Raw genomic sequence first — 11,290 nt, 5'->3', positions numbered from 1 at the left:
ATGATCTGGTTGAACTGTAAAGTGCCTTGAGATGACATGTGTTGTGAATTTGGCGCTATATAAATAAACTGAATTGAATTGAATTATGCAGTTATGGGGTTTTAACAAAATGTTATGTACTGTGTCAGATGGTGGAGAACTACAATATAACAAGCTCCTAGTTTAAGTTCTTTCTAGCAAAATGTCACTTGTTTGATTTTGTAAATAAAGTTTTTTTAAAAAGTAAAAAAAAAAAGTCTTCTTCTTTATTTTATCGGCTGGTGGGAAACAGCAATAAGGTGCATTACCGCCACCAACCGATGGACTCTGGTAACACTTTTACTCCTCTAAGAAAATCAGTTTCTCTAATAATAAAATAAGAATTTTTAAATGTAGCCATTTTTTGTGATCCGTCAAAGTAATGTATTTTCATCAACTTTGGATGGACTAAAGAATGTGGTGTACAACTGCAACTACCTTTACTTTTTTTTTGTTTTTTGTTGGGGGAGGGTAAAAAAAGCACATTTTAGTTTTAAAAACCTTAAACACTATGTTTAATTTTCTTTCAATTCATATACATGCATTCCCTTTGTATAGCCCATAAATATCCATAAGAACAGTTGTTTATTAACAATTGAACTTTATTGAGCTCACATTAAAGAAATTCACCTCTGCATTTATACCATTCCCTTGAAGAGCAGTGGCCTGCCATCATGGGGCACTCTGGGAGCAATCAGGGATTATTCACTAACCACTAAGCCACCAACTCCTCTTTAGTAGTTAAGGCAAATAAGGCAAATATATTTAAGGCAAATAAATCGTTTAGTACATTGGTGTAGAAGCTCAGCTCCCTAATATAGAGGCTGACATAAAGGGTAGAACCTTTAGTGAGAGCCTCGGCATCTTTCATAAACCAACACCAGCCCTATTTACAAGATATTATTGTTGGATTATGCTCAATGCTGGATTTGTTCAAGACATATGTAATTAAGTTTGATGCAGTCTTACTTTCCTCCAGCCATGTAACTTACATATCTTCAGAGTTGGACACACTAATTATTGAACAAAATTTTAACATTAATAAACTTGCCTTGTCTTTACACAACTCTTGATTTTATAATCTCTTTGAACTCCACTAATGAGAGCTAACAGAAACGAATTAGTTGATCAATAAATAAAATTAGTAATGACAAGGGAACAAAAATAGAATTTTTCAATGTTGTTTTTTATTCTAATTTCTTTTCTGCGCCTCCAGTTCCATTTTCAGAAAAAAAAAACAGCAGTAATATGGAAACTCCTCGAGTGGTTGAAGGGGAATCTGTTCTCAGAGAGAATGCACTGAAGCTCTGATACATGATCCTCTTCCAGTCAGATTCAGCTCAGCTGCACATGAGCATTTACTGAGTGATCGTCACCCTACCACAACGAAGTGGTTTCCCTTATGTCCATCACAGAAGGTCTGCTATGTCTTTCTCCACCATTTCGACGGGGTAATGAAGTTCATACCTGCATCACAGGGTGAATATACAGTTTGAAACAGAACAAATGACTGGCTTATATTGCTTGAAAACTTTGTCATCTTTACCTTTTGAAAGGGGTCCCATCTGCCTTAAAAAGAAACTTCTCAAAATTCCATCTAATGTCATTGACACTTATTGGGGACCAGTAGAACTTCTTTATGTCTCCAATTAGAGGATTCACAAATGGCAAAGATTCCTGTAGAGAACCATGTTAATCAAAAAAAAAAAATTGTTAATAGCCTGAATCCTTTGACTAAATAATTTCTAGAATGCTGAGTACCTTTAGATATGTGAAAAGAGGTTCTTCGTTTAATCCATTTACCTCGACCTTGGCAAATACAGGAAACTTTGGGATAAACCCACCACCAGGTCTCACATACTTAAGTATATTAAGCATTTCCTCATTCACCTCTAAAAAAATATACATATAGAAATAATTTTTTCTGACATCACATATCATATGAAGATAGAAATTTGGATTTTCATGATTAATGTGATATGCAAAGTGCTCACTGCTACTTCTTAAATACAGTTGCGAGATATCAAACAAGGTCAAGCACCACTAAGTAAACATGCTCAAAAATTTAAGTCAGTCCGAAGTTTACATTCTTGCATCATGCTCATTAATGTCAATAATTTGGGGGCTTTTATAATTGTATTTGAATTAACATTTCTTAAGGATGCAACATGATTAAACAAATAACATCACTGACTTTAACATCAGTTTTAGCATCTCTATCTAGAAGAATGAACATCCTACCAGAATTTCAGCAGGACTTTGCTTATTGGAACAAAAAGTGTATTCAGCCATCTATTAATGGGAGTGTATGTAAACATTTGATCCTTTATGCATCATTTTGAACCTAGGTGGGTTAGAGTTATTCAAACATTACTTCAAACTCCTGCAAAATCTCTTTCTTTAAACATTATTGTGGTTGTTTGCTTTATAATCATTATTTCAGATAAAAATGTTTCCAATATATCACTTCAAAATACAAAAATAATGTGGGAGCAGGTAAAGAATGAGTGTATGTAAGATTTAGATCTGGACAGTATATAAATATATAAAAGCACACAATAGGAGAAAATATTAAATGCATTAGAATAAACAAAATCAAACTTTTTATCTCTAACTCTTTATTTGGGTATTTTTAATATCCGCAAGATCTTAAGATCGTTTGTTTACAAAAGGATAATATTACAAAATATTATCCTTATCTTTTTTTAATAAATAGAACATTTTTTTAAATAAATAAAATCTGAAATGCATATGGGTTAGAGTCGCCGATGTTAGCGCAGTTTGAACTGAAAATAAAAGAGAAAAGATCTCCTTTTTTTGCTTTAATTAACTTTGAAATTAACATACAGTTATTTCCCCCCCTGTATTGTAAATACATTGGTGTTTGCCTGATAAACATAGTTCAATATAAATAAATGAAATTCCATGAGACAGGAGCATATACCTACCAGGTGACTGAAGACCAAACTGATTGCAGGGGAATCCTAATACGGTAAAATTCAGGTCTCCAAACATTTCCATTAGTGCATTCATTCTGTGATACTAAGAGAATATAAAAAATAATGGTTCAGTAAGACTAAATAGGTGGCAACACATTGCAGTAAGCATGAAGAATCACCTCCTCAATCGTTGACCCTCAGAAGGTGGCAACATTGACAATGAGCAGCACCTTTCCCCTGTAAACGCTCAGTGGAACGTTCTCTCCTTCCAACGTCTCAACAGAAAAATCATATATCGACTTGGCTTCCATTCTGGCTCTGTTGCTTTCATGTGGACTGAGTGGGAATTTACTCAACTGCCCTCCTGAATGGTGTCATTCACTGAAATATAACTCATTGGTCAGCAGTTGTTCTGCATGATTGACTTCATTGTTTGACTAGACAGAGATGAGCTGGTTGGGGTAGCTAACTGTTCAATACATTGGTACCTGGGAAACCACTATTTAAAACATATACAGCTGTTTGGAACCTGATGATTAATTAAACAGTTCATTCCTATGTGTCGATATACTGAGATGATTTTAAACTGAATGCATGAATTAGTATTCACATACATCCATATTTTTAATTTGGGCTTCCATAATAACATGCTTTTAAAGTTATTCAATCAGATGCAAAAATAAAATAGTCAATGCTGTTTTAAAAAAATATATACATATTTTTATTGCAATTACATTTACAGTACCTGTAATATCATATTACTTATATATGTAATCAAAAACTTTTTTATGAGGATATTTTATACTGAAGTATGTGTTATTTTCATAAAAAAATGCAGTTCTTTTTTTTCTTGCTTGTCCGTATAATGTATATAATTTAAGCTACATCGATCATGTTATCATCTCTGACTTGGTTGTGGAATTGCTGTTTTAATTCTTTAAAGCACAAAACAGATTATTTTAATGTATTTTTTTTAATTTTATTTCTTGAAGCATCTTGTTTTATTTTACTTTACTTTTACTTTACAGAACCCCACTGTTGATATCATGGAAAAATTACTTTCCTTTTAAAGTCCCACAAATATAGAGCATAAATACTTTAGAATAATATAAACAAATAATAATAAGTAATAATGAAAAATTTATTAGCTTTGCAAAAAATATAATTAGTCAGAAGAAAATTAATCAAATTATATTAATTTCATGTACAAAAAATGTGTCAATATACTGAGAGGATTTTAAACTGATTGCATGAATAAGTACTAACATACATCTATATTTATTATTTGGGCTTGCATAATAACATGCTTTTAAAGTCATACAATCAGATACAAAAATAAAATAGTAAATGCTGTTTTGTTTTTCGTAATATCACATTACTTATACATGTAATCAAAAACTTATTTATGAGAATATTTCATACTGATGTATGTACTATTTTCATAAAAAATATATATTTTTTATTTGCTTGTCCACATAATATATATAAAAGTTAAGATACATCGATCATGTTATCATCTCTGACTATTTTTTTTTGCATGGCTGTTTTAATTGTTTAAAGCACAAAAAAGTTTATTTTATTTATTGAGGCATCATTTATTTTACTTTACTTTTACTTTACAGAACGCCACTGTTGCTGTCATGGACAAGTTACTTTCCTTCTAAAGTCCCACATAATATATATTTTTAATGTTAGCATTCATACTTTAGAATAATATAAAGAAATAATAATAAGTAATAATGAAAATGTATTAGCTTTGCAAAAAATCTAATTAGCCAGAAGAAATTAATCAAATTATAATCTCATCATTTACAGAAAGAAAAGTATACTGGTGATAGATTCAAGTGTTCACCGTAAATGTTACAATGACTGATTTATTTCCAGAATAACTATATTAAACCGACACAAATGTATATATTTTTCTTAATGATATCATTAAAAACAATATCGCAAATCTCAACCCCCCAAAAAAGAAATAGGATGTGTCGTTATCGTGAGGTATTGCAGCATTTACTACACAAATCCGTCAAAATCCAAACTAAATAGGAGCAAAATCAAAATCGCTCTCCACCTTTATAAGTTTTTATTTTGTTTTTTAATCTTTATTTTTTTATTGACTGGTAGAAAAACTTCCAGCTTTATAAATTTACTTAAACTGGACCGAAACGACCTGCCCAGCCAACTTTTCCTCCTAACCTTTTTGTTCCGACAGTCCGTGAACGCATCTTTCGGTTTGGGTTACACCTTAAACGCTTTCCAAGATGCTAAGGCGAAAAACGCTCCTTATGTGTCACTGTAATGAACATTATACCGTAATAAACAGCGTATAATACATCGGGTTCGCGATGGATGAAGAAGACAAAGGGCAGACGTGAGTATCTTATAAAAGAATTTATATATTATTAAAAAAAACAGCTGAATTGATGGTCCCCGGAAGACTAGCTAATAGCTAATAGCGGAAGCAGCTCCATTTATTTATAGCATAACTGGTGATTTAGCTTAGATATAATTAAGCGCCTGGCCAAGCATATCCTGCGATGTGTTCGTGCTTTATAAGACATCATTAAATTTATTTTACACCTATATTTGTTGATGTATTGAGGTTGTTTTTGTTTGAGTGTTTGTAGAGTCAAAGTTCAGTGAAAACAGGGTTTTTCCTCTCCTGCAGATGTCATCTCCTGGATTTGCCGTGGGAGGACGTTCTTGTTCCACACATATTGTCCTATTTACCGCTGCAGCACATTGTGAGCCTGCAGAGGGTCAGCAAGCAGTTCCAAACACTGGTCCAGGTGTACCTGGCCAACTGCAGGACCTTTAATGTTTCTTCCGTAAGTAAAAACAAAAAGCTCACTATAATCAGGAGCAGTGCGTTGTAAAATAGATGAAACAGAATAAAAAATAGTTTATAACTACCATGTTGAGGGATTTTAAGGTCTTACTCTGCAGAAATCTGAAGAGTATAGTTTATTTGTGGTCTGCCTCCTTTGTGATAATACTCTTAAATATAACCTAAAGTGCATTTAGCCCTCAATCAGCAAAGCAAACCTGATTCTGACTGGTCACCATTCTGTTGCAAGGCAACACAGAGACATACAAACACATACAACCACACACACTCACACCTAAGGACAATTTAGAGATGCAAATTAACCTAACAGTCATGTTTTTGGACTGTGGGAGGAAGCCGGAGTACCCGGCGAGAACCCACTCATTCTCAGGGAGAACATGCAAATCAGAGAATCAAACCCAGAACCTTCTAGCTGCAAGGCAACAGTGCTAACCACTGCGGCACTGTGCACAAACAACCAGCTATTTATCTTTTAAATATTTTTTTCCTCTTTTGTATTTGTGTTTAATCCTTATGTGTTTGTTCAGGACATATAACGCTACTGTAAAAAATAGGATGGACCCATTTTCTTCTGGGATGCGGATGTTTGTGGGAAATAACACTGAAAATTATATTTCTTTTATCCTTATAAAAAAAAAGTGATTCTAATTGGAAGTTTCAGTGAAATTATTCTAGTAAAAAAAAAAAAATGAAACCTGAATTTTCTAATTTTATTTTATTTAAAAAAATATAATTCTGCTTTTATGATTTTTACTTTTTACTTTGCTTTTATGCCAAATTTCTAGAGCCATGGTCCAAATAAAGCCCAGTCCAACAAATCCCTTCAGATGATACATAATTAGTAAATAAAGTAAATACAGTGGAAATGAATCCTAATATAAAGACTAAGTTTGTAATTTGCAGGACAGTTTTAAACACACCTCAAAATTGGACCAAATATAAAACCCCTTCCCCACCACCACCAAATTGAATTAAATCATTCCCTTTCACTTGATAATATGTTGATTTTTATTTTGTATATTTTTATTCCTCGTAGGTTTTTTTGGAGATAAATGGTGACCAAACAACACAGAGCTGGTCATGAAGAGCAGATATCCACAGGCTTTATCAGTAGAATAACTGTTAGTTTTGCACTTCTTAAATATACATTTCAAAAACGATCTAGAAATAAGTCAACATTTCTTATATCAAGTGTATTTACCTTTAAATTGAGCAGGTTAATAAGATGATCTGCCAATGGAATGAGTATATTTACTCTTAAAATAAGATAATTAGATAATACGCACTTGAAATAAAAGATTGCAGTTGTTTTTCTTATTTTAAATGTAAATTGTCTTGTTACATTGGCAAAGTGTCTCACTTACCTCCTCAATTAAAGAAAAAATGCACTTATTTAAGTAGAGATTACTTTAGATTATTTTTTTTTTTTGCAGTGTGACCTTTATGTAAATGTGACTAAAGGAAAACCACTATTAGAATACAGTAAATCTAAGTCATGTTGTCAAAAAGTGCCAAAAAGCTGCTTTGCTGACACATCAAACTAGTGGATAAAGCAGCTCTAGTTGCGTGAGATTCAAAATAGGCATTTTTCTTAACTTAACTCTACGTCTACATGCTAAATCAACCCAAAACATGGCAGAATGGTCCCTCAGTAGGGACAGAAGAAGGATTGTGATAAATACAGAGCAGCAAGTGAAAAATCTTAGTCAGCAGCTTCATATAAGAATGTAGTTTTCACATTTTACTTGGAGAAAATCCTAAAAATACACCCAGAACTACATAGAAAAGATTTGGAATAAGAAGTTTCCATATGTTTAAATGGACCAATCAAAGTCTAGAACTAAATTGAGTGAAGAATCTGTTGCAAGACTTTAAGATCCATCTCCGTGGCTGCGCCCCATTCTAGCTTGCTAATATTGAGCTGTAGTGGAAAGAATAACAGGCAGACATTTCAGTTAAGTTTGAGGTAGGGTAAATCCAATTACTGTTCCCTTTTGTCTGACCTTTACATGTTAAAAAAAATGTGTAATTTTGTTCCCACTAGCAGTGTTTTGTGTTGATCTATCACTGAAATTCAAAATAAGATAGATATATTGAAGCTTGCGGATGCAACTTGACAAAATTATTATCAATGTATAGATTTAACTCTGTGCTCTGTTTAAATTTTTACAGATTGGACCATGCATCCCCAAGGAAGCATTTTGCACAATGTTAAAGGACAATAAAGTTCTCCAGAAACTGTCCCTTCAGAACTGTTCACACTGGGTCACAGACAAAGAGTTGCTTCCTGTTATCGGCCAAAACCAGCATCTGCAGAGGATAGACATGAGCGGCTGTGCCTCCCTCACCCGCCACTCCTTGGTGGCTGTGTCCTTGAGCTGCACGCATCTCCAGCATCTGGGCCTGGCTCACTGCGAGTGGGTGGACTGCCTGTCTCTGCGCAGTCTGGCTGACCACTGTGGGGGGCTTCAGTCGATCGATCTCACCGCCTGCCGCAAGCTGAAGGATGATGCCATCTGCTACCTGGTGAAAAAGTGTTCCGAGCTGAAGTCACTGTCGCTGGCAGTGAATGCTAACATTACGGACGAGTCGGTGGAAGAAGTGGCCAAGAACTGCAGGAGTCTGGAACAGCTGGATCTGACAGGCTGTCTGCGAGTCAAGAATCAGTCCATCAGGTTTCTATAGAATTCATTTTACACACATGATTAGCTTACTGTCAGTCTTTGTATAGCCTCAGTTAAATAGAAGCGTCTCCTCTATCCATAAACACAAATAGATGATTGGGCCGAAAAAAAGCCTGTGCACTGGATCTTCACAATGTTATATTTCCAGAAAATGTTTTCGTACAAGCTGGATCTTTGTCTGCAATAATGTAAAAAGCAATTTAGATTAGACAAGACCTGTGGTTTTGGAACTGAGAAAGCAAAACATTAAAAATGCATTGAAAAAAAAATATGTTTAGCAGCAACATAAATCTACCCATGTTCAAAAACTCTGCTTGAAATATTCTGCACTCACAGCCTGATCTGCAGAAAGTCTGTGCGTCTCAAAACGGATACAAACATGTTTGTACACAGAGCAGATCTTCAAAGAAGCTGCAAAGTGATTTGCTTTCCTGATCATATTCTAATGAGCATTAGAATACATCATGTAAAGCTAGTTTTTAAATCCAAATCTCAAACCTAGCTGCAGTTTTTGCATCTTTTTTTTCATTACTTTTAAAAGTCAGGTACAAACTGACACTCAAAAATATCTGTGTAATCAGACAAATACATATTTATCATGTTAGATTTTATTTTAAATTTCTATATTTAAATTTATTTATTTTACATGATTTTATATTTTTTTTTTTACTTTTGTTTTAGATAGGCTATCTATTCCAGGTGCACTTTATTTTTGTTATTATATATGGAAGGCATATGTATTTGTATAGTACAATTTAGTACAACGTATATTTAAAGTGTTATACATAAATGAGATGTGAATTAATTCAGTATCAGTATCTTTTATTGTTTTATAATGATCATCATACCTCCAGCTAAATGGCTTAGAACCTCATATCTCCTTTACTGCTGCTGTCAAACTCTCAATAGAATACTGATTTTAACAGTTCCAACCAATCCAGGTGCCTGATTTTAAAATTGTGCAATAATCTTTGTAGATCACCAGCAGCACGCTCGCTTATTGCATGGACAAAATAATGGTTGCATGTGCAGTTTAGCACTCTATATCTGGAATCTTTGAAGATCAAGCCCTATTTTACCAGAATAATACAGAAACCTCAGCAAAATAGTGAACCTTAGGATAAAGAGGTATGATTTTTAAATTTTTTTGTTTCGTTTTGAGTAAATTAGACAATTTTGCAACTTTGAAGATCAAGTGTTTTGGCTTTTCTCTATGCAACCTTATTTAAAGTTTCACAGACCAGCACCTTGTAGCTTAACTTATGTTAGATTTATATACTGACATAAAGCAGCTCATTTGATCATCCATTCATTGGAACCCTCTGTTGCTTCTATATTCTTAAGGACTCTTTCTGAGTATTGCCCAAAGCTGCAGTCCCTGAGGGTATATCACTGTCACAACGTGACGGAGTCGAGCCTCGATCCTCTGCGGAAGCGTAATGTAGTTATTGACGTTGAGCCTCCTTTACCAAGGGCTCTGGTGCTGCTTCAGGATATGCTGGGGTTCGCTCCTTTTATCAATCTTCAGATATAACCGATGGGTAATACTTGGAACAAGTCCACAAAGTAAGGGTAAGAACAGAAATTTTGAATGTTGTTTTTCGTTTTGTTTTTTCCAGCAGTTCGGATTGATATGTTTTACAGTCACCTTTTGCTTCCTTTGCAGGCGACTGACGACGACTGTCACTTAGTCTGACAACATATGATGCACAGTGTTTTTAAAAAACAAATTTAAGCTCCAGGAATTCATGGATATGGAATCAGAAGAGAAGAAAGAGGAAATCTCACTGGAATGTGGTGAACGATGCAAAGTCTGGATGAATTTACCTGAAAAATAACCACTTCTGGAACTCGATTGTGTTTTTTGCCTTGCTGCTTCCTGTCCAAAACCTATTTCTGCACTTTTTTTTTTTAATTTTCACTTGATGTTTAAGAGCGCATTTCAAACCAAAAGTATAGCATAATGTTTTGCTGCTTGTTAAGAACAAAATGCAAAGTTACAACGAATCTTTATGTTTCATTAAGAAACATAAAGAATGCTTGAGTTTAATAAAACCTTTTGTTTTGCATGTGTTTACTTACTGAAAGGAAATAATGATCCAAAAAACAAAAAAGCATTCCCAAAGCTCTCACTGCTACTAGTAGATATTGTTAGCGTATTTATTATTTAAAGTTACCACTAAGGAGAAAGAAGTGCTCGCCATGGACACGATTTCTAGAAACTGCTTACTTTTACCTGCTTTCTAATAAGGAAAGCTGAGACTTTTAGCCTGAGCAGAAGCTCGTAAATAATGAAAACCATGTATGTAGTTTGTGCGATGTGATTAAAGTGACTCTTGAATTCCTGTTGGTATAAATGCACAGCTTCAGCACTTATTTCAAATCTAAGAATTTATTCAGAAGTGTCTTAAAAGGTGTAATAGGAATTCATTTAGCAGTTATTGTCTTTGTGATAAAGCACATTAATTGTATAAGCAGTTGAATAAATATAAAAAAAATCAACCTAAATTATTTTGTGGATCATTTTCTTTATTTTACAAGCAAAATCAATTAGTTATGTTTTTTTTTTTTTTGTTGTTGTCTTTCTTTTAATCTGTATTTGAAATGTTGAGGTTTTTCATAGATTTTTTCTACATTTTGAAGGATTCCTTTGTTTTCCATGTCAATGCTCCCCGCTCCTAGTCCTTGAACATTGTAGCTTTTATGTTTTAGATGTTTTCTATTAACTGAACCTTGATGGCATACCGATAAAGAAAAACATTGATCCTTTTGATGTGTCATGGAGCAGGGATACATCTAAA

General features: G+C 33.7%; 2 protein-coding genes across 4 annotated transcripts; one reads left to right on the top strand and one right to left on the bottom strand.

The window, feature by feature from the left end:
• Positions 1–1,231: 1,231 nt before the first annotated feature.
• Positions 1,232–3,282, bottom strand: LOC107100897 (glutathione peroxidase 6-like). Its single transcript, XM_015399569.1, has 5 exons — positions 3,137–3,282; positions 2,967–3,060; positions 1,780–1,910; positions 1,565–1,695; positions 1,232–1,485 (listed from the first exon to the last, which is right to left on the bottom strand). The coding sequence occupies exons 2-5, from the start codon at positions 3,049–3,051 to the stop codon at positions 1,428–1,430; spliced, it is 405 nt and encodes a 134-aa protein (XP_015255055.1). The 5' UTR covers positions 3,052–3,060; positions 3,137–3,282; the 3' UTR covers positions 1,232–1,427.
• Positions 3,283–5,175: 1,893 nt separating this feature from the next.
• Positions 5,176–11,046, top strand: fbxl15 (F-box and leucine-rich repeat protein 15). 3 transcript variants are annotated; one of them, XM_015399560.1, is made up of 5 exons: positions 5,176–5,328; positions 5,626–5,785; positions 7,978–8,480; positions 9,834–10,055; positions 10,156–11,037. In XM_015399560.1, the coding sequence occupies exons 1-4, from the start codon at positions 5,303–5,305 to the stop codon at positions 10,021–10,023; spliced, it is 879 nt and encodes a 292-aa protein (XP_015255046.1). In that variant the 5' UTR covers positions 5,176–5,302; the 3' UTR covers positions 10,024–10,055; positions 10,156–11,037. The 3 variants fall into 3 exon arrangements, with proteins under 3 accessions (XP_015255046.1, XP_015255045.1, XP_015255047.1); XM_015399559.1 differs by having other exon boundaries at positions 9,834–10,061; positions 10,156–11,029; XM_015399561.1 differs by lacking the exon at positions 9,834–10,055 and having other exon boundaries at positions 10,156–11,046.
• Positions 11,047–11,290: the final 244 nt, after the last annotated feature.

This window comes from Cyprinodon variegatus, unplaced genomic scaffold (assembly GCF_000732505.1).
Source record: "Cyprinodon variegatus isolate N-32 unplaced genomic scaffold, C_variegatus-1.0 Scaffold1024, whole genome shotgun sequence".
NCBI classification, from domain to species: Eukaryota; Metazoa; Chordata; class Actinopteri; order Cyprinodontiformes; family Cyprinodontidae; genus Cyprinodon; species Cyprinodon variegatus.
Note: the sequence above shows the minus strand (reverse complement) of the source record. Positions and strands in the feature narration are given on the sequence as shown.

Coding starts and splice junctions, on each gene's coding strand:
- LOC107100897 (XM_015399569.1), bottom strand. CDS start 3,051: ATGAATGCACTAATGGAAATGTTTGGAGACCTGAATTTTACCGTATTA. Junction 1,911..2,966: donor GTTTGGTCTTCAGTCACCTG/GTAGGTATATGC, acceptor ATATTTTTTTAG/AGGTGAATGAGGAAATGCTT. Junction 1,696..1,779: donor CTCTTTTCACATATCTAAAG/GTACTCAGCATT, acceptor GGTTCTCTACAG/GAATCTTTGCCATTTGTGAA.
- fbxl15 (XM_015399560.1), top strand. CDS start 5,303: ATGGATGAAGAAGACAAAGGGCAGAC. Junction 5,786..7,977: donor GGACCTTTAATGTTTCTTCC/GTAAGTAAAAAC, acceptor AAATTTTTACAG/ATTGGACCATGCATCCCCAA. Junction 8,481..9,833: donor GTCAAGAATCAGTCCATCAG/GTTTCTATAGAA, acceptor TATATTCTTAAG/GACTCTTTCTGAGTATTGCC.